At 42.1% G+C, this 20,514-nt stretch overlaps 1 protein-coding gene across 1 annotated transcript in view; it reads left to right on the forward strand.

Annotated features, from left to right (window-relative positions):
• Positions 1-20,514, forward strand: part of G9a (histone-lysine N-methyltransferase G9a) — a 57,873-nt gene that overhangs the window by 4,106 nt on the left and 33,253 nt on the right. The window contains exons 2-5 of the mRNA XM_080276778.1: positions 7,590-7,682; positions 11,948-12,096; positions 12,379-12,487; positions 17,961-18,154. Coding sequence (XP_080132904.1) covers positions 7,590-7,682; positions 11,948-12,096; positions 12,379-12,487; positions 17,961-18,154 — 545 coding nt within the window. The remainder of the gene's footprint in view (positions 1-7,589; positions 7,683-11,947; positions 12,097-12,378; positions 12,488-17,960; positions 18,155-20,514) is intronic.

Below are 20,514 nucleotides of genomic sequence, written 5' to 3' on the forward strand. Positions count from 1 at the left end.
CTGTCCTGGACCAACACTCCCAAATATTTCTCTTCTCTCGCTTTTGTGATTGGTTCATTACCCATCAAATAATTCAGTGATGGCCTCCAGGTACTTTTACCCATTTCCAATATTTTACATTTCTTAGCATTAAATTTCATTTCCCACATCTGGCTCCAATCATGTATCCTATCCAGATCCTCTTGCAGCATTTTACAATCCACCTCAACCTTTACCTTCCTCAAGCTCTTTTCATCATCAGCAAACAGACTTGTGTAACTGTTCACTCCATCTACCATATCATTTACATAAATCAGGAACATTACTGGCACCAACACTGAGTCCTGTGGGACTCCACTTGTTACTTCCCTCCATCCAGATATCCTGTCCTTTATTACTGTCCTCATTTGTCTGTCTTCCAAAAAGTCTCTCATCCATCTGTCCATGACTCCCGGAGGATTGGAAGTCAGGTATAATTATTCTTTTGTACAAAGGGAAAGGGGAAAAAGAAGTGTGTGGTAATCGCAGGGGCATTTGTCTTCTTCGTATAATAGGAAAAGTGTATGGTTGGATACTTATTATACAGAGTTAGGGAGATAAAAGAGGAATTAGTTGGAGAAGAACTGGGAGGTTTTAGGAAGGGAAGAGGTTGTGTAGATCAGATATTCATTCTTCGATCCTTAGTGGAAAAGTTTCTAGAGAAGAGAAAGAAGTTGTATGCAGCCTTCATGGATTTGGAGAAAGCATATGACAGGGTGGATAGACAAGGATTGGAGAAAGTCTTAAGGATATATGGAGTAGATGGGAAATTGTTTAATGCTGTGAATAGTATGTATGAGGGGGCTAAGGCTGCAGTGCATGTGGCTGAGTGAATTTTTCTGTTTGAAGGTTGGGTTGAAACAGGGATGTGTTATGTCTCCATGGTTGTTCAGTCTGTTTATGGATGGGGTATAAAAAAGATATAAGGTAGGGCAGTGGATGTTGGAGTGGCCCTAGTGAGAGAGGGCAGTGTGTGGAAACTCCCTGTACTGTTATTTGCAGATGATACTGTGTTGTTAAGTGAAGACGAAGGGGAGCTGCAAGGCTTGGTGGATGAGTTTGGGAGAGTGTATAAGAAATGGAATCTAAAGGTGAATGTAGGGAAGAGTAAAGTTATGGTCTTCAAAAGCAGTGAAGTCAGTGAACATACAGTGAGGTTGGATGAGGAGGACGTGGAAAATGTGAGTACGTTTAAGTACTGGAGTAGTGTGATGAGTGAGGATGGAAGTTTGAAGGTGAAGTGCTTGAAAGGGTACAAGAAGGAAGAAAGGTTGCTGGTTCCTTGAAAGCAGTGATAAGAAACAGGGAAGTGAGCATGGAAGTGAAAAAGTTACTAGATGACTGTATTGTGATACAAACTCTAATGTATGGAAGTGAAGCTTGGACATTGTTGGAGGGACACAAGTCAAGAGTGAGAGCAGTGGAAATGAGTTATTTGAAAGGAGCATGTGGAGTCACATGGGGGGACAGACTGACAAATGAGGATGTGAAGGAGCATTGTGGTGTGGATGTGGATGTGATAGGAAGCGTTAGGAGAAATATATTGAGGTGGTTTGGCCATGTGGAGAGGATGGGGAGTGAGAGACTGATGAGGAGAGTGTATGTGAGTGAGGTGGAGGGGGAGAGAGGGAGGGGGAGGCCAAGGATGGGATGGAGGGATGGAGTGGAGAGGTATATGAGGGAGGGGGCTGTGAGCTGGGAGCAGGGCAGTGAAATGACAGGGGACAGGGTGACATGGAAGCAATTTGTTTGTGGCCACCCTGTATGGGATTAAGGCATCTGGCAATATATATATATATATATACACACACACACAGGTATACACACACACACACACACACACACACACACACACACACACACACACACACACACACACACACACACACACACACACACGCATGCATACAGTGAGAGAGGGAGAGAGAGAGTGTGTGAGCTCAGAGTTAAGGGAGTGAACAGGGAGGCTGCCAGATATTGTGTAGTGAGATCCACCATTTGGTGACCAAGGTCGATGCATGCAAGCATGCTGGAGCCTTTATAAACAGTATGAAATGATATACAGTGAGTACGCACAGTACACGAATCCACAGTATGCGAGGACCTATTATCGAATTTTAGTGTATTTTTGTAATAGTGCTTGAATTGAACCTTAATAGGTGAGACGGCAGCAAAGAGTGGCCAAAATCCGGGGTTACCCCGAGAACAGCCAGCAGCATCAGTGATGGAGAGTGGAGACTTATCGATGATGGGGATCAGCTGGGTACTGTTTGCCCTAGATAAATTCAAGGAAGAATTCAAGGACATCGAACACTGTCAGTTGTGAGTGAAGTGATGGCTTCACTGGACAGAACCTTCTGCTACTACGCAGACAGGCATAACCAGGAGGGTAACAGAAGGAAGCAAAGCCTCATCACCTGTTACCTGCAGCCTCAAGAAAGTGAGGAATCACTCCCTTCAACATCAGAAGAGCCATTTCTTGGGGAGGATCTTGAGGATGATGCGATGACTGAGGTGTCAGAAATAGACTTTGAAGGGTTTATGAACGTAGTGAGTGAATTAGGTAGTGAAGTGTCGAAAGTGCTGGTGACGAGAATGGTGAGGAAGGTGGTGTGTTGGGTGGTGTGGCAGGTGGTGCAGGAGGTGCATGCTATGTGCCTCACCCTGCCTCCATCAAGCCTGTTGTCCTCGTGGGTTAAGGTGAGCAGCCATATTCTTGTTGGTTTAGTTAAGCCATATCCTTGTTGATTTAGTAAAGCCATAATCTTGTTGGTTTACTTTATCTTAGGGAATATGTCTTACATAATTTCCCTGTACAGTACAATACTTAGGTCTGAAAGGAGTCTCAAGGGTTACCGATGAAGGGGGGTGCCGCCCATATGTAATTTTTCTCATAAGTTTATGTATTCACAGTATGTGAATTCCTAGTACGCGACCTCCTCTGCCGCCCATAAACTTGCGTCCTGTGAGTGCCTACTGTATACTGGTTGCAATCACTGGATTCAAAGAAGAGAAATGAACTGTGTGGTAGCCAGATGCTACAGGTGGATTTTAGGTGTAGCAGATGTAGGAGCACTGCCGGACCACTTGATGACAGGTGGGTCAGTAGAGGTTGTGGACAAATTCTGCTACCTTGGTGATATCATCAGTACAGGTGGTGGTCCCCCATAGAGCACCATTGCTAAAGTGTGTAATGTTTGGAAAAAGTTTAGAGAATAGTTACCCATCCTGAACATTGTGATTGTTCTCATTGTCCATGAAAGGGAAAATGTTTGGAACCTGAATTAAGAGTGTCATTTTGTATGGCAGTGAAAGATGGAGTGTAAATGAGTAGAATATAGTGAGAGTAGAACAAAACAATATTAGAATGATCCAGTGGATGTGTGAACTGAAGCCAGAAGACAGGACATCCTCAGACGAACTGAGAAGGCAGCCAGGAGTGGAGAGCATTAAGAAGAATAAGCTGGTTTATACATGTTGAGAGGATGGACCTGGGGAATTGAGTGAGGAGATGTAGAAGCTTTGAGGCTCTGGGCTGTCAACAGCAGGGAAAACCAAGAAGACATCGATGATTCGATGTATGATGACTATAGATCTTGAGTTGTTACTAGAGAGCTGGTGTGGGACAGAGCAAAAAAAGGAGGAGTACTATCAGATGAACCCACTAGACCCACAGTACATGGAAAACAGATGAAAGACTGAAAATGATGAATGATGATTCAGTAGTGGTTTGGGAATGCAAGAACAAGTAAGCGAAGTTAGAGAGGTACTTATTTTATCATCGAGAAGGGTACTGTTGAGCTTTGATATGCAAGACGGTGGATTGAAGTGGAATTAAGGACTGCATATTAGATTAAGAATGGGTTGAGTACATCCTTATCTAGGTTTGAGCTGCACAGTAATAGTAGATAGTAGTAGTTGTAACTCCAGGTTTATCTGAAATGTGAACTCATTGGACTGCAGACTAGGTTTATCTTTCTTTGGCAGTCCACCATCCCCCTTTCAGAGGGCAGGGAGGGAGCTGAAGAATGTTTGTATAACTCGGCAGCAGAGCCACATGGCTATATCGATGCCACCACATGAAAGTGTTCCTCTCTAGCGCCAGACTTCACAGTGAAACTAATTAGCAGTTAATTTTGCCAGGTATAATTGTTAGTTAGAGAAAGAGGAGCAGGTGAGTGAAGTGCCTGCTTTAAGACATTATATCATCAACTACATAATTCTCCTACCTGAAAAAAAATCTGTTGACAGTTTGTGTTTAGTGGTTATGATAGTGCTGCTGCTGTTTTGAATAACTATAGGGCTCATTATTAATATTCTGGGTTGGAGTTCAGTGTGCATGATTGCATTATTGTATTCACTGTATGTGTTGGTTTTCCACTGTGCTGTGTTGCATTGTATTTCTGTTTTTAATTTGTACATGTGTTGTTTTCAAACTAGATACAATATTAAGATTCATGGGTTATGTAGATATTTTTGCATGTCTTTAATATTTGGAGGTGTTTTGAATTTTGACGTGCAGTTATATCCAGGCCCATATTATTCCTGTGCGATGTAGGAGCCTGAGGCATTGCTACTGTAGGTGACGTTCATACACCCCTGGTGGATTCATTAGTTATATGAAAATCTCCATTTATTTCTTGTGGATGCAGATTGATGTGTACAAGATTTAATACTTTCACTCTGAGATTGAATGGTTTGAGGCACCAGTTGGGAGCAATTGCAGTCATCTACTAAATGCAAAGTAAATTCACAAGAGGCAGCCTCTGCTTGGGGCATAGGCCAGCCACATATCCTTATTGGACTATAGAAGCCTTGCTCTAAGTCCCAGTGCCTCACAATGGGCAATATAGGACTGGATGATGCTTTTTCCTTCTGTATAGGTACGAGGTCTGTTCTGAAACTATCTGACCTTAGGCTCTAAAAAAAATAAATAGCAAACCTGTTGCCCTAGGACACTAATCCCCCTCAAAGTAGGCCCCTTCTGGCTTGACACACGTAGTCCAGTATTCTTTCCACTGCCTGACACTTTTTCCAAAGTAAGTTTTCAGTATCTCTTGCAGGTACTTCGTTGCACTTATTATAATCTCTTCTCTCATCTCAAATCGAGAACCCTTCAGTTGAGTTTTGAGCTTGGGGAATAACCAAAAGTTTCACGGAACCTTTGTCTGGTGAGTAGGGAGCCTGCTGAACTTGGGGGATGTTGTGCTCGGCCAGAAATTCCCGAATCAGTTGAGAAGAATGGCCAGGGGCATTGTCATGGTTCGCCTTCCATCTTGCTGCTTTCCAAAGGTCTGGTGTCTTCCGCTGAACTGAGTCACAAAGTTGCTGGGTAACCTTGAGGTAGTAATGTGTGTTGACAGTCTGACCTTCTGGTGCGTACTCATGATGCACAGCATCATGGTAGTCGAAAAAAGCTGTCACCATGTACTTCACCTTGCTGCAGACTTTTTTTGTGAGGCGACCTTCCATGCTTCCACTGGGACGTCTGTGCCTTGGTTTCTGGGTCGTACTTATACACCCAAGTCTCATCTCCAGTGATGACAGTCTTCAGAAAGTCTGGATTACGATTTGCACACTCCAGCATGTCTTGTTCATTCGAGGGGAGAGATCACGATAACCGCGACGAAGCCCCCCCTCAAGGGGTACCAAAAACTGACTTTGAAAAACGTTTCAGGCAGTGCAAAGAATGCTGGGCTACTTGTGTCAAGTCAGAAGGGGCCTACTTTGATGGGGATTAGTGTCCTAGCTCAATAGCTCGGCTATTTATTTTTTTTAGAGCCTAAGGTCGGATATGTTCTGAACAGACCAAATTTTACTCTTTTTTTCTGTGTCTTTCAGTACTGTATGCTATTGTAGATTTCATTTACCACTGCTGTATTACAGTAATACCCCATTTAATTGGCCTTCAAAGTATGTCATTTCATTATTCCATTCTCGACTCCTTAGAATCATAACATTACTTTGCTATGTTGTGAATATAGTTACTCTAATCTAGATGGGGGCGCTTACCATCCACTCACTCAAAATAGTGCTGCTCTCGGATGTCTGCCTTTTCCTCTTCTCCTTCCTTATTTACTTCCTCTTCTGTCTTTCTTTACTTCATTCTTTCCTAATCCTTCTGCCTACAGGAGACTTTACACTCCCTCTTCTATTTTTCTTTCCTTCATTCCTCTTCCTTCTGCCTGTGGGTGATTATACACTGAGTGACCATGCTGGGTGGTAACCATATAACCAAATTACGGCGCCCGGTGGTTTAGTGGGTAAGTAAGTCGCTCCAATCGGATTGAGCCGGTGAAGGTGTATGTCCAAGGGATGGTTGGGGTTTATTGCTTATGTTATGCCACTCAGGGATGAGTGAGGCTGGTCACTCTCATCTTAAATGTCAGGACCAACTTGCTTAGTCCTGGGCTCCTATGCTCCTCCTGGGGCAACATAGGATTGGATGATGAATGGATGGATGGATAGATATTCTTTCCAATCCCTTTAAAAGGAAATTAACAGGGGTGAGAAGGAGGAGGTTGGGGCTGAAACCTCCCCTTTCCCTACATACTGTATATTAGCATAAAGATGTAACAGTCTCACCATTCAGCACATTGGCTGCAAGCTGCCTTATACCTCCTCAGCATAAGAGAAGGTGAATATTGCATGTCCTGAAAGGGAACAAAGATCCCTGGTATGTGTCAACCCAACCCATGTCTTTATTGATCAAGCCTGATCTGTCTGTTTGAGCAGACTCATCAACTGCAGGCAAGCAGTTGCCCCTGCAAGGCTGTCTCGCGCAGTGAACTGATGTTTCCTTGGACAGACAATGCCTTGCCACAATGAGATGTGGAGTAGATTGTGGAGGAGCTCTTAGATGTATGCTACATTTGCCTCCCCCCACCCAGTTAACAGGAGCACCATAGTTGGCTCCACATCAACCTGTTGTTTGATTATATGGTTACTGACTGGCACTAAAAATGGTTTCCTGTGATTTCCTGGGCTACAGGAAACCATCAGGATTGTCACCTAGGGAAAAGTCATCTGAAATGGAAAGAAGAGTAATACTGTACTGTAAAAGTGACAGGAATGATGGGAGAAACAGAAAAAGAATGATAAATTTGCAGGAGAAAGTAGGCAGCTCTGCATCAAGTGAGTGGATGGTGGTTGCCACCACCTAACATCACCCATACCATGCGATCTTCACGATGATTATGATAATATCCTTCCATGTAGCTAAGGATATAGTGTATGTAACGTGATATTATACCTATTAAAAAAAGAGACACTAGCTGTCTGTGGTCAGAAGTATGTTATCCTGTCTTTTAACAGTGTTTCAGTCTTTGCCTATTTCATTATCCTCTCATCTCACAAGCCAAACTGTGGACAAAATAAAGGGGTATTATTTTATGTTGCATGGACATCAGTAGAACTACAATTAATGTACCTGTATATAATTTTCTTAATAAACATCACAGCCATATTGAACATTTCAGAGTGGAAATTCAGTACTGTAGTGCTGGTACAGTACTATTGTGCATTGAGCACTATTTTGAAGTACCACCTCACTCCTTCCTCTTGGCCCCCAGACTCCAGTTTCACCAGGGGAGCTCCAATCCAATAGCCTGTCCTCACCTGGGAACTTGACCCACACCTCTCATCAGCGTGGCATTTTGCAAGCTGTATGTTTTGTTTATCACTTTCACATATTGTATTTCTGAATATTAACATTATGCAGTGAGTAAAAACTGCATTTCACAGCTGCACTTTTACAAGGTTACAATGTACTCATATTCCTTTTTCGATACTCCATTAGGTCTTTTTCTCATATACAATTGCAGATAATTGTTACATTGTCTCTATCTATATAATGCAAATATATTATGCCTAATCTTAAAAATATAGTAGGCTGCTCCAGTGCAGTGGTTGTCATCCTTTTTAAACTGTGGCACACTTTTACAGTGTTAAAAAATTTTATGGTGCACCCAAAACCAGTGCTTGGAAGCAAAGTAAGGATCACATAGAAAGAACAGTTTATAAGGCTAATAGTGGGAATGATGAGAGCTGAGGTGTGGTAGCACACAGGTAATTGATTTTGGAGGTGGGTAGAAAGGAATATGTCAGAATATCTGCTAAGTTATGAATATAATGATTTTGGAGTGGGAGTGGTAGAGGTCTAACAACTGCAGTTAAGACTTGCAGTGAAGTAAGCATGCGTGGAGGAATGTTAGGCATTCATGGATCTGGGAAAGTGAATAGAGAAGAAATTAGAGAAAATATAATGAATTCATGATGTGAACGGAAAACTATTGAATAATATACAGTTCAGAGTTTTATGATTGTGCTTCCTTGCTGGAGAGGTTTATGCACATGAAGTGTAGCAAACTTAGTTGGCTTTCATCATTGGAAGCAGTAGTAATTCTGAAGAAAGTCAAGGAATTACATGTACTGCCTGAGGGTCTCCAAGTTTGCAGCACCAAATTCCACAGATGTCGCTTCTTGGGAGGACCCACTGTCATTACGGGAGCAGTAGGACAGGTTACCTAAGTAAAAGTTATGGTAAGATGAGTTCAGTGGGGAAAAAGATTGACAGAATAGGCAGTTTCTTTTATGAAAAGGGTCAGAATATATTGAAATTCTGCAAGCCAAACAGGGATTCGTATTGAGTGCTGTACAAGGTCCTCTAGGTGATCAAGAGTAGAAAAGATGTAGGCTTGTTCACCAGATGGATCTGTAACTGGATCTGTATCTCAGTATCTGTTCATATTAGGTTCACTGCAGAATTGAATCTTGTGGTTGGAGGGAGAGCAATTGCCAAAATTAATCCTTCTCAGTTATGGCAGAGTGTGATTGGGGATGGGTTGTCTGTAGGAAAAGTAATGCATATGAAGGTGGAATTGTTTTATTAGTTGTGTTTGTGTTTGTTAGTCTGTACTGGTATGCGCCATTGGTAATAGTAACGGAGTGCAAACATATGTAGCTTAATGCAAGGACATACAGGCACTACCAGTGCCCACTTTCAGTGTCCATCACAGTGAGGGGCAAAGCATTAAAATCACGGCTTATGCACTTATTCTATCACCAAACCACTGCAGCTCTTAGTTAATGGAGAAGAGAGCCAAAGGTGCTGGTGAACATTTAAATCTTTTAAAACTGAGATTTCACTGAAAAGAAAATGTTCCACTTTAGAAGTAAGATAATCAAAGAATTATGCCTAGTCAGTGGAATTATGGGATAAGTTGTTGTTGTGCAACCTCGGATAGAGGATAAATGAACAGCATGTATATATTATGCATGGATTTAGGAAGTAGAGATGGTATGGGACACAAGGGCTCGAGGGTAAATGCAGTTAAAACAAAGGTGATTGTATCTAGGGTTGGTGGCAGTACTGTCAAAGAAGAGGGAGAGTGGCCATGTTCAGTTTGCCACAAGGGTGCCGGAAGTAATTTCATCATGTGCAGTGTTTGTAATAAGTGGAGCATAAGAGATGTAGTGGTATTAGTGGTAGACTTTGAGATAATGCTGATTTCATATGTGCAACGCGTCGGGGAGAGCATGTGGAAATCATCAGGCGTGAGAGGATTGTTCTTGCTGGCAAGTCTCTTGAGTGTGTGGAAGAGTTGTGTTACTTGGGAGACATGTTATGTGCTGGTGGTGGGGCTGAAGCTAGCTCTGTGGCTAAATTGAGGAGTGGTTGGAAGAAGTTCAAGGTGCTGTTTCTTCTCCTGACATTGAGCGGGCTCTTCTTCTAAGCTGAGGGATCTTTGTATGTGGCATGTGTTAGGAGTGTAATGCTGTATGGTAGTGAGACCAGGGCAGTAAAGGAAGAGGATATACATAGGCTCATATATACAGAAATGACAATAATTAGGTGGATATGCAGTGCATCCTTGAATGCAAGGCCTTGGGGGGCTAGGTTTATGATGGAAAAGTTGAGAGGAAGAGTGGGACTGAAGTGTATTGGTGTTGTAATGAGGAGGAGTACATTGAGGTGGTTTTGGCATGTGGAAGGGATGGGGGATGACAATTGGGTGCAGAAAGTGAGAAGTTTGAAAATTGGGAGTTGGGTTGTGAGAGGCAGACCAAAAAAGACTTGAGATGAGGTCATAGAGTGTGACCTCAGGGATAAGGGAATGAATGGGGGGACTGCCAGAGATTGAGCAGCATGGAGAGCCTCCATTAGGTAACTAAGGCTGATGCGTGCATGCATGGTGGAGCCTTTGTAAAGGAAACAATTAACAGGATAGCCACAGCAGAAGTGTAAAATATTCAGATGAATTAAATTCAGGAAAAACAGAGTAAGTTAGGTTGTTGGGCACATACATATACAGTAAAATCCATCTCTGGCATTGAAATTAGGATAGAAAAAGTAGAAGATACAGAACAGAAGCTGCTGACAGTGATTATCAGCTGTTCTGGTGAGGAAGGAAAGTGAGGTTGAGAGGAAGAGAGGTGATGTTCAGTAGAAAGGAAATTGTTGGAAAGCCCATGAATGTTGCATAAATTGATAGAAAGCATGGCAAACAATGCTTCAGAGCATCTTGTTTAGTTGTCACCAGGAGAGGGGCCTGGTGGGGTTGCAGATATTTATGGTCCCCTGTTCCCCATGTCTGGTGACCCTGAGGCTTGTTGTTGGATTGTCATGTTTCCCTCCTGTTTATTATTATTTTTTGAATTACAGGGGTATTTATTTAATTTTTTTGTGCAGTTGTGCCTTTCTTTCATATTTACCTTTCTGTGATAAATTTATTTTGCTTGGATGCTAATACTTTAGTTTGCTCTGTGTGTCATGTAGTTGGTATGGTAATGCTTGTAGGATATAAAAAATTGATGTGGCCAAAAGCTGAAAAATCAGTAAGGTTGTCAAGGTCACATCCCAAATAAAGTTCCCCGTAAGCAGTTAGATTTGGCTTGCATGATTTTAAGTTGTTTTTCCAGGAATTTTAGTATATGGAAGTGTATCGAATATCATAGAAATTAAAAACGACTGCATACAGAACAGGCATTGTGTATGAATCCTTTATTAGTTGAATCTCGGAATACAAAAGCGAGGTGCATCGCAGTTGTGTACTGTACTATATATTCATTTCTGTTATATCATACAAAGTTTACATAAACTTCAGAAAATTTAAATGTAGGCTTTAGATTTGCACTATCACAAGACAAGACTGTAAAAGTGAGCCCTGTGCTTGTTTTGTTGTTGTTATTGGTCGACCCCAGTCTGTCTGGCCGAGATTGGCGATAAGTCTATCTCCATGCTTTTGCTTCCGTAGTCCATGGCTATTCTTTACTAAAAAATTTTTAAGAACAACACAGATCTCTGCAACCCCTTCCCTACAAGATACCTCTCCAAAACTAAAATAATAATTTGGCTATAGTAATTGAGAGGATGAGATAAACTGTACTGCTTTCCTGTTTTACTTAATTACAATGAACCCTCCATATACTCTAATGAACACTATATAAAAGGCTCTTCCTTTATTAGACACTTTCAGCATTTTCAAAAGATGTCTAAAAGTCTTACTTCTGTGCTATATATTTTTCCTTGTATTACACTACAAACAGGCCATAAAAGTACTTTATATAAAGTATTAATGTACGGTATTGGCAAAATTTTATTCAGATAATAGAATAGGGTTGCTGTTTTATACCACTTAAGTATTAATAATGGTTAGAGTGGACTTTAGCAGCAACACACGTGCTCGTCTCCCAGTTAGTCTATTATGAAAGTCTTCGTTTTGTATGTTTTAATTCTTCCTGTTTGTAGATTCTCTCAAGGCTAGCTGTTATGTACTCTTATTTGTATAGTGCATTCCGGACTGTAAATTTTTTAGTAGTTTTTTTATTTTATTATTATTATTATTTTTTTGCCGACAACAATAATTCATAAGTTGAATTAATGAATTAAGTAATGATTTTAATTCTCTTTTTTGGCATTCCTCCTCAGGCTGCCCCAACCCTTACAAATGTGCTGTGCAAATGCCAGTTGCGAGAAAATGCCGTTGCAGTTGATATCAGTGGGGATGTGTACTGTCAGGCTGTGGACTCCTTTGATGGACGTATGATTGGATGCTGCAATGTTGTTGCAAGCCACAAGTGAGATTTAATAAAGTTTGTATACTTGGATGTCAGATATCATTGCAACAGTGTTTATGCAAGCAGCAGACAGATTTGTTAACTATTGTAAACATGCACCTTCAGAAGTTGAGTAGGGCTACATTGCAAGAGATGATCGTTCTAGTGCATTCTATTTGTCACCCTTAACTCACACTTCCTGCATGCAATTAAGGAAGTGCCAAGTCCTAGCATACAGCAGGTGATTATTTTGCACAAAAAAGGAAAAGTGATCCTTATAGGCATACCCTTTTATATCCATAGGTACTTCCGAGTGAGTGGGAAAATTCCATTCATGCTACTTTGTGATATCCACCACGGGCGTCTGAGGCAGCACAATTGTTGTCCCTGCTGTGGCCTCTTCTGCACCCAGGTCAGATATTATCTTTTGCAGTTCTGGCTAACTGCACCATGTTTTGTACTGTAGATTATTTTTTGTGGTGTCTGGGAAGAAACTTAAGGCAGATTCATGTAAAAATAAGATTATAAAGTGTAAGTGGAAAGAGTTTAAAGTCATGATTTTAAGTAATGGTTTATATATGGTGCCAGAAGAGTATAACTTGAAATGTAGCTTTAGCATGGGAAGTGAAGTGTTAGAGTTAGTTCAAATCCTAGGAGATTTAATTTGCAGATTGGAAGCCTGGATGGTGATGTAAAAAATAGAACAAACCCAAGAAAGAGATAGATTGGAGAATAATATTAATGGGAAAGGGATTTGTTGGCTTCAGAATGGTGAAGACAAGGAGATACATTGTACACTTGCCAACTATTATGGGCAGACAGTAAGTGATGGAGAATTGTATTATGTTCCAGCAGGTGAAATGAACTTCCTAAAACCAGATGAATTAAATAAAAAAAATAAATTTTTTCTTTGGAGGAAGGACAAGGAAGTTCTCTAATGTAGTGATGTGAAGTGAATGAAGAAAGTTGCATTGAGGTGTAATGGATATGTGGACAGAATGCTGGGAGGTGGTGTGACTAGGATAGTGTTTTTTTTTCCAGTTTTGCCCTTCAATTTACAGGCTGAACTACATTGCCCATATTCACTAAAGAGGGTTTATACATACATACACTATTATGGCCCACCACTCAATCACCATTCCAGCTCATCCCTCCCATCCCACCCATTCACGGAAGACCTGAAGGAACTTGGCTATCTGAATAATTGCATCACAAGGGCTAATTCTATAGTACATGCTCTCATAAACATGACCTGAACTGAACTGTATTGATCTGTACACTGCTGTGGCCCATCATAATGTTGAGTGTCTGGACCACCAGCTAATCTACAGCACCAATATTCACAGGGTAGGGTATATTTCTCCTGTCATGGATTCTTACCCACCCCATTCCAGCTCATCCTACCCACTATCTTCACTCACATTACTGTCTTGAAAAGGCCCGATTGATATATAAAAAACTATGGCACTGAGAGTGCTGATTTTTGGCACAAAAATAATTAGTCATGGCCTGGGAAGGTCTGATGGACTTTAACCACTTCCATACCTTGGCTTATAAGGTACAGGGTACATTGTGGTGGGCCAGACCGTGACAAATCCTCAAGATCAAATATTTCCTTATGGTAAGGGAGAAGGCTTGGACAGTGCAACTGGTTGACCTATGCTCTGGAGGAGCTAGAATTCCTTAAGTGTTCATGTTTTACCTCTGCCCTCTCTTGGTCTTCAGCCATTTACTGTCTGCATTTGCCATGATGTAGCAAGCTGCCTCTTCATATACACTACCTTATCTGAGAGAGAGTTATCAACAGTTCCCTGAAAAGTTTAAGAAACTGCTCTGTATTAGCATAGGATAACACTTAGTGAAGGTAACTGGTAACCTGGCTGATGCAGTGTACTTGTATCAAAAGATATTGAGCAAATGACCAGTCACAGACTCTATGGTTTAACATATGGAGATGAGCACCGTGGTGAAATGTTTCATAGCATCTGTGCACAGCCTTACCTTATTTAGTTGTAGGAAGAATTATAAACATGCACATGTGCATGTGTGTGTACACACACACACACACACACACACACACACACACACACACACACACACACACACACACACACACACACACCTCTCGCTGGTGCAGTGGTAACGTTCTCGCTTGCCAACTGGTGGACGGGAGTTCGCGCCTCGCTCTGGTTGCGAAAAGTTTCACTGATGAAGTGAGTGGTTACTGTCCCCCTTGAGCAAGGGGATGGGTGTGTGTGTGTAAAGGTCACAGCCTTGCCCTTAGATCGGACTATATGAGCTCTCAGCTCCCTTCCGGGGGGTAAAAAGCTGACCATCACGTCCATCAGGTGATCCTGACCGACCCGGTGAATTACACACACACACACACACACACACACACACACACACACACACACACACACACACACACACACACACACACACACACACACACTGCTTGCCGGGTCATCTAGCACCTGCCAAGACTGGTGTTCGCACCTTTCTCGGGATGCGAAAAGTCTAACTGATGAAGCAGGTGGGCAAGAGGATGGGTGTATGTGTGTGTGAAGGTCAAGGCTTTGCCCTTAGATATGACTGTGTGAGCTCTCAGCTCTCTTCTTGTTGGGTAAAAAGCTGATGATCACAACCATCACATAATCCTAACCGGCCCGGTGAGTTACACACACACACACACACACACACACACACACACACATGGTCATGAAAGAGTGGAGTAAGGTACTGGAAAGAAATAAAAAACATGAAATGTCAGAAACTTACTACTCACACTGATTTTTGGCACACATTCGTAGGCACAACTGAAATAGATCAGTATTGACATCCACTGACATAATGACCCTGAAGTGATGTGAAATGACCAAAATTTCCTTAACTCCTTCGCAATAAGAAAAGCAATAAGAAGTGACAGGAAAGATGGGAGAGATAAGAAGAGAGGAGGGCAGGCACGGAAAATGAATGACAGGAAGAAGTAGGCAGCACTATATCAAGTGAGTGGATGATGGTCGCCACCATCTACCACTGTTGTGCTTGTAATAAAAATAATATAAATAGAAAAATATTTTTGAGTAGGTTTATCCTCAAAATTACAGTGCAGTGAAAGATTATATGTATTCGAATTAATTCAATGTACGGTACTTACCTAATAGAAATGTTTCCTCTGAACTCAAATCTAGACCTACATTTCCTTGGCCTTCTCACCCTTGCTTGGCCCAGGCTGTGGTTTATCGTGGCTGTGCCACTGATGATAGTGTACAACATACTTCTGCTCCAGTACATGTAAATGTTATTCCCATGGGAAACAAAAGGCTAATAAAAGTGTACATGTCACTTTCTGAAACTGGACACCAAAGAATGCTGTTTACCCTTTTTCTGTGGGTGTTCACTGAAAAATTTATTTGCTTTCTGATTTGTCCTCTCACAAATTTGCTTCACCACATCTACATCAAAAAATAGCTTGAATGAGTCCAAAGGCGACACAATTTGCAATTCACTGATTGCTGGGTTCAGCCTGAAAAAATCAGTCGTAAATTCAGGCACGTGGTTGGGATGTGTGTCAGCAAATACTGTATGTCGCTTATCAACTGCCAGACACCTTCGATATCTTTTTCATGAATATCATCAAATTCATCACTCTCAAGTTCTTGACTCAACAAGTCATCAATATCTGAGTCTTGAGCTGACGGCTGATAATCCTATCACTCAAGGAATCGCGAGATTCCTCAAGAATACTCTGTGATTCGGCCACAAGTCATTGTTGAGGGAGCAACAATACACTCTCCTATGACACACAGCCAAGACTGACCCTGGCGAGATGCAGAGTTACTGTCCACTACGCCGTCAATCATGTGCCCTCCCATATATATTGGAATTGGCCGAAAAAAAAAAGTGGATGGAGCTTATTTTATCCTCAGTAACATAGACGAGTGAATATGAAAGGCCCTAGCATAATAAACTAAACCCTCTTCTGTCTCCTTTGCTGGCGGTTATATATAACGACACAGAGGCGTCACAGTGTACATGCGCTGGAGGGTTATGACAACGTATAAACATCATCGTGGTGAAGGGGTTATATACACAGTATTTGAATTTATCTACATAGGTCTGAACATAGCTGAAGTAAACTAGAAATACCAGAATAGATATAAGTTGACATGAATGGATGGAACTGGTTCCTAATTGGTCAGCTTGGGCCTGTCTGGATGTGAAGACCTTGTGTGGATCTCACTGGGTTTTGAATGACCCAGAATGAATTTGAACTGTGTGGTTGTGAAAGACCCAATTGGACTTGACTTGCCCTGAGCCAACTTGAAGTGATCCGACTGATCTGAAATCAGTGTGATGGGCCTGACTGAACCTGAAGTGGCATTGATGAATGTTAGTGAACTTAGCAGGTTTTGAAAGAACCTAATATGAATGACTCTGCATTGATATGACTGACCAAGAATGATTATGAATGATGTGAGCTGGTCTCACCGGACCAGGGCTGACCTTAATAGGCCAAAATTGACCTGACTGGGCCTGAACTGACAAAATGGACTTTAACCCACTGAATCCAGTGATGCAATTTCTTATTTTATTTTTTCTGCCACCAGGCACTTTTACTCGACATACAACACACCTCCAGTGTTGAATGCATTAGTGAAGGCTATATCAGAACCTTCCAGTTTGACAAGTCTGTCCCAAGCTGAATAAAATTGTCTGAAGGTAGCAGGAATATGTCAAGAAATACATTACTGGAGTGCAGGAGTAAATTGCTGATTAATTCTGAACATGGATGGTATGACCTAATGCATTGGAATGGATGCAGCAGTACTTGAAGTAGCCCAAAGTGACTGCTGGAGTTATTTGTTCCTTTGTAGTACACACAGGAAAATAATAAGCTATTTCAACCATTGCTCTCACATTTATGCCAGCTGACAGTTTTGCAGGCTGATAGCTGTGATGTTGATGAACTTTCTTGTTTACATCCCTCCCATATTTCTTTTATCTTCCAGTACCTCATCCAGTAGTACAATATGCTTATCATGTTCGTTATATTTCCAGGACTGTAATGAACTATCATTTCATCATGTTGGGATAATATTTATAATTATAAAATATACTTAGTGGTGGGTGGGGGCAGTCACCATCCACTCACTCGATGTAGTGCTGCTGTTGGGTGTCTGCCCTTTCCTCTCCTCCATCCTTCTTTCCTTCCATCCTCTTCTGTCTTTCTTTCCGTCATTCTTTCCTTGTCCTTTTGCCTACGGATGACTTTACACTCCCTCTTCTGTCTTTCTTTCCTTCATTCTTTCCTCTTCCTTCTGCCTGTGGGTGACTCTGCACTGAGTGACAAGCCAAATGGTTTCCTGAACACCAGGAAACCATTTACTATGCTGGGTGGTAACCATATAACCAAATTTTGGCGCCTGGTGGTTTAGTGGGTAATTATTGCACTCCTGTCAAATTGAGCCGGTGAAGGTTTATATCCAAGGGGTGGTTGGGGTTGATTGCTCGTGTAATGCCACTCAGGGATGAGTGAGGCTCGTCACTCTCATCTTAAATGTCGGGACCATCTGCCTAGCCCCAGTCTCCTACACTCCTCATGGGGCAATGTAGGATTGGATGATGGATGGATGGATGGATAAAATGTACTACAGTGCTTTGTGACTGTATTCTTCTGTTTTGACAGGGTTTGTTTTAGGCTGCTTAAATTGATGTGGAAATAGAATTGAACTCCAGCATTGAAAATTTGGTTTGGTTCAGTTTCATTTGTCCAGCACATCAAGGTCTAGGAAGTTTATTGTTACTAGTTCTGCTTGATAAAGTCATATCACCCATGGAAGAAATAAGCTGTCATTTCTAATTGGTTCCATATTTCTCAGGGTGTATTCTATGAATGTTCGTGGGACTCCGTGGGTGCTCGTCACTACTACCACAAGCTGTGTGCATTGGTGCTCGGTGGTGCCACCCTCTGTCCACACTGTGGTGCTGCTGATGGCTCCCGGGAGGTGCAGCTGGAAATGAAGCTTAGCAGGAAACCTGTTGTTTATCTCAAACAGCACCAAGAGAGGAAGGAGTGTGTATTTCTGAGTATTCACTTTGGGTGTATTTTTCTTTAGCCTCTTCAACCCAAGGACTTCTCTTTTAACCCCCTAGGGTACGCAGTTCTCCAATCTTGACTACCCCCCAAGATGCAAAAACAGGCCTTTATTTCAATTATGTCAAAGGTTAAAAGTTTTATGCCAGATTTATAGAGCTTGAATTTACACACCCGAAAACGCAAACCCCACCCTCCTAGACCCAATAGTTACCGAGCTATGGCCCTTCAAAGTTGATAATTGTTACCCATCACGGCCCCGGCAAGAAAGAAAATACGCCACTTGCACCTGTTTTCTTCACAAAAATACATACAAAAATCACCAAAATCAATTTTTGTGTGTGTGTACAGATGTTATAAACCATTGTAATATGCTTAGAAAAAAATAAAATGGTGACAAACCCCCCAAATAAATATGATAAATAGTCAAAATTATCCTCCCCTCCTCTCCTCTCCCCATACCTCCAATCTCCTCTTCCTAGGGAAAATGGTCATGAACCCCCTCAATAAAAATGTGATAAATAGTACAAATTATCCTCCTCTCCTCTCCCCTCCCCATACCTCCATCCCCTCCCTCCCCTCTTCTCTCCTCCCCTTTCCTCCCCTCCCCTCACCTAACCTCCCTTCCCCCCTCCCCTCACCTAACCTCCCTTCCCCCCTCCCCTCACCTAACCTCCCTTCCCCCCTCCCCTCACCTAACCTCCCTTCCCCCCTCCCCTCCCCTCCGAGCTGTCAACTCTAGCTCTATCAGTCTATTGCCAGATGCCCTAATCCCGTAAGGGGTGGCCACAAAGAAATCGACTCCATGTTGCCCTGTCCCCCACCACTTCACTGGCCCACTCCCAGCTCACACCCCCCTCTCATATACCTCTCCACTCCATCCCTCCATCTCATCCTTGACCTCCCCCTCCTTCTCCCCTCCTCCACCTCACACACATACACTCTTCTCGTCAGTCTCTCGCTCTCCATCCTCTCCACATTCCCAAACCACCACAATGTGTTTCTCCTAACGCTTCCTATCACATTCACACCACAACTCCACATGCTCCTTTCAAATAACTCATTTCCACTGCTCTCACTCTTGACTTCTGTCCCTCCAGCAAGGTTCAAGATTCACTTCCATACATTAGCATTGGTATCACAATACTGTCATGTAGTAACTTTTTCACTTCCATGCTCACTTCCATTTTTCTTATCACAGCTTTCAGGGAACCAGCACCCTTTCTTCCTTGTTGTACCCTTTCAAGCACTTCACCCTTTAAACTTCCATCCTTACTCATCACACTACCCAAGTACTTAAATGCACTCACATTTTCCATTTCCTCCTCATCCAATCTCACTGTACATTCACTGACTTCACTTCTCTCGAAGACCATCACTTTACTCTTCTCTACATTCACTTTTAGATTCCGTCTCTTACACACCCTCCCAAACTCATCCACCAAGCCTAGCAGCTCCCCTTCATCTTTACTTAACAACACAGTATCATCTGCAAACAACAGTACAGGGAGTTTCCAAACACTGCCCTCTCTCATTAGGGCCACTCCAACATCCACTGTCCTATCTTGTATCTCTTTTATAACCCCATCCATCTACAGATTGAACAACCATGGAGACATGACACATGCTTGTTTCAACCCAAACTTCAAATAGAAAAATTCACTCAGTTCACTATCCACACGCACTGCAGCCGTAGCACCCTCATGCATACTCTTCACAGCATTCAACAACTTCCCATCTACTCCATATAATCTTAATACTTTCCACAATCCTTGTCTATCCACCCTGTCATATGCTTTCTCCAAATCCATGAAGGCCACGTACAGCTTCTTTCCTTCTCTAGAAACTTTTCCACTAAAAATCTAAGAATTAATATCTGATCTACACAACCTCTTCCCTTCCTAAAACTTCCCTGTTCTTTTCCAGCTAATTCCTCTGTTGCTTCCCTAACCTTGTCAATAAGTATCCTGCCATATACTTTTCCTATTACACTAAGAAGACAAATGCCTCTATGTTCACCACATACTTCCTTTTCCACTTTTCCTTTGTACAAGGGAATAATTATACCTGACATCCAATCCTCTGTGACTCTACCTTCCTCCCAGGCCAATCTGCACATTTCCACATCCATTCGGCTACTATATCTCCCCCATGCTTAAGCATTTCACCAAACACACCATCAGTTCCTGAGGCTGTCTCCATTTTGAATTTCTTCATTGCTTCCACAACTTCCATCCTACTGATTTCTTCCTCTCTTCTCACATCCCTTCGTCTCCCAGCCATTCCCCAGCTACTTACACTTGCATTACTTTCATTCTGTATGTTAAACAATTCCTTAA

Source organism: Coenobita brevimanus, chromosome 66 (assembly GCF_032717465.1).
Source record: "Coenobita brevimanus isolate Jiangsu-jjx chromosome 66, ASM3271746v2, whole genome shotgun sequence".
Taxonomy (NCBI): Eukaryota; Metazoa; Arthropoda; class Malacostraca; order Decapoda; family Coenobitidae; genus Coenobita; species Coenobita brevimanus.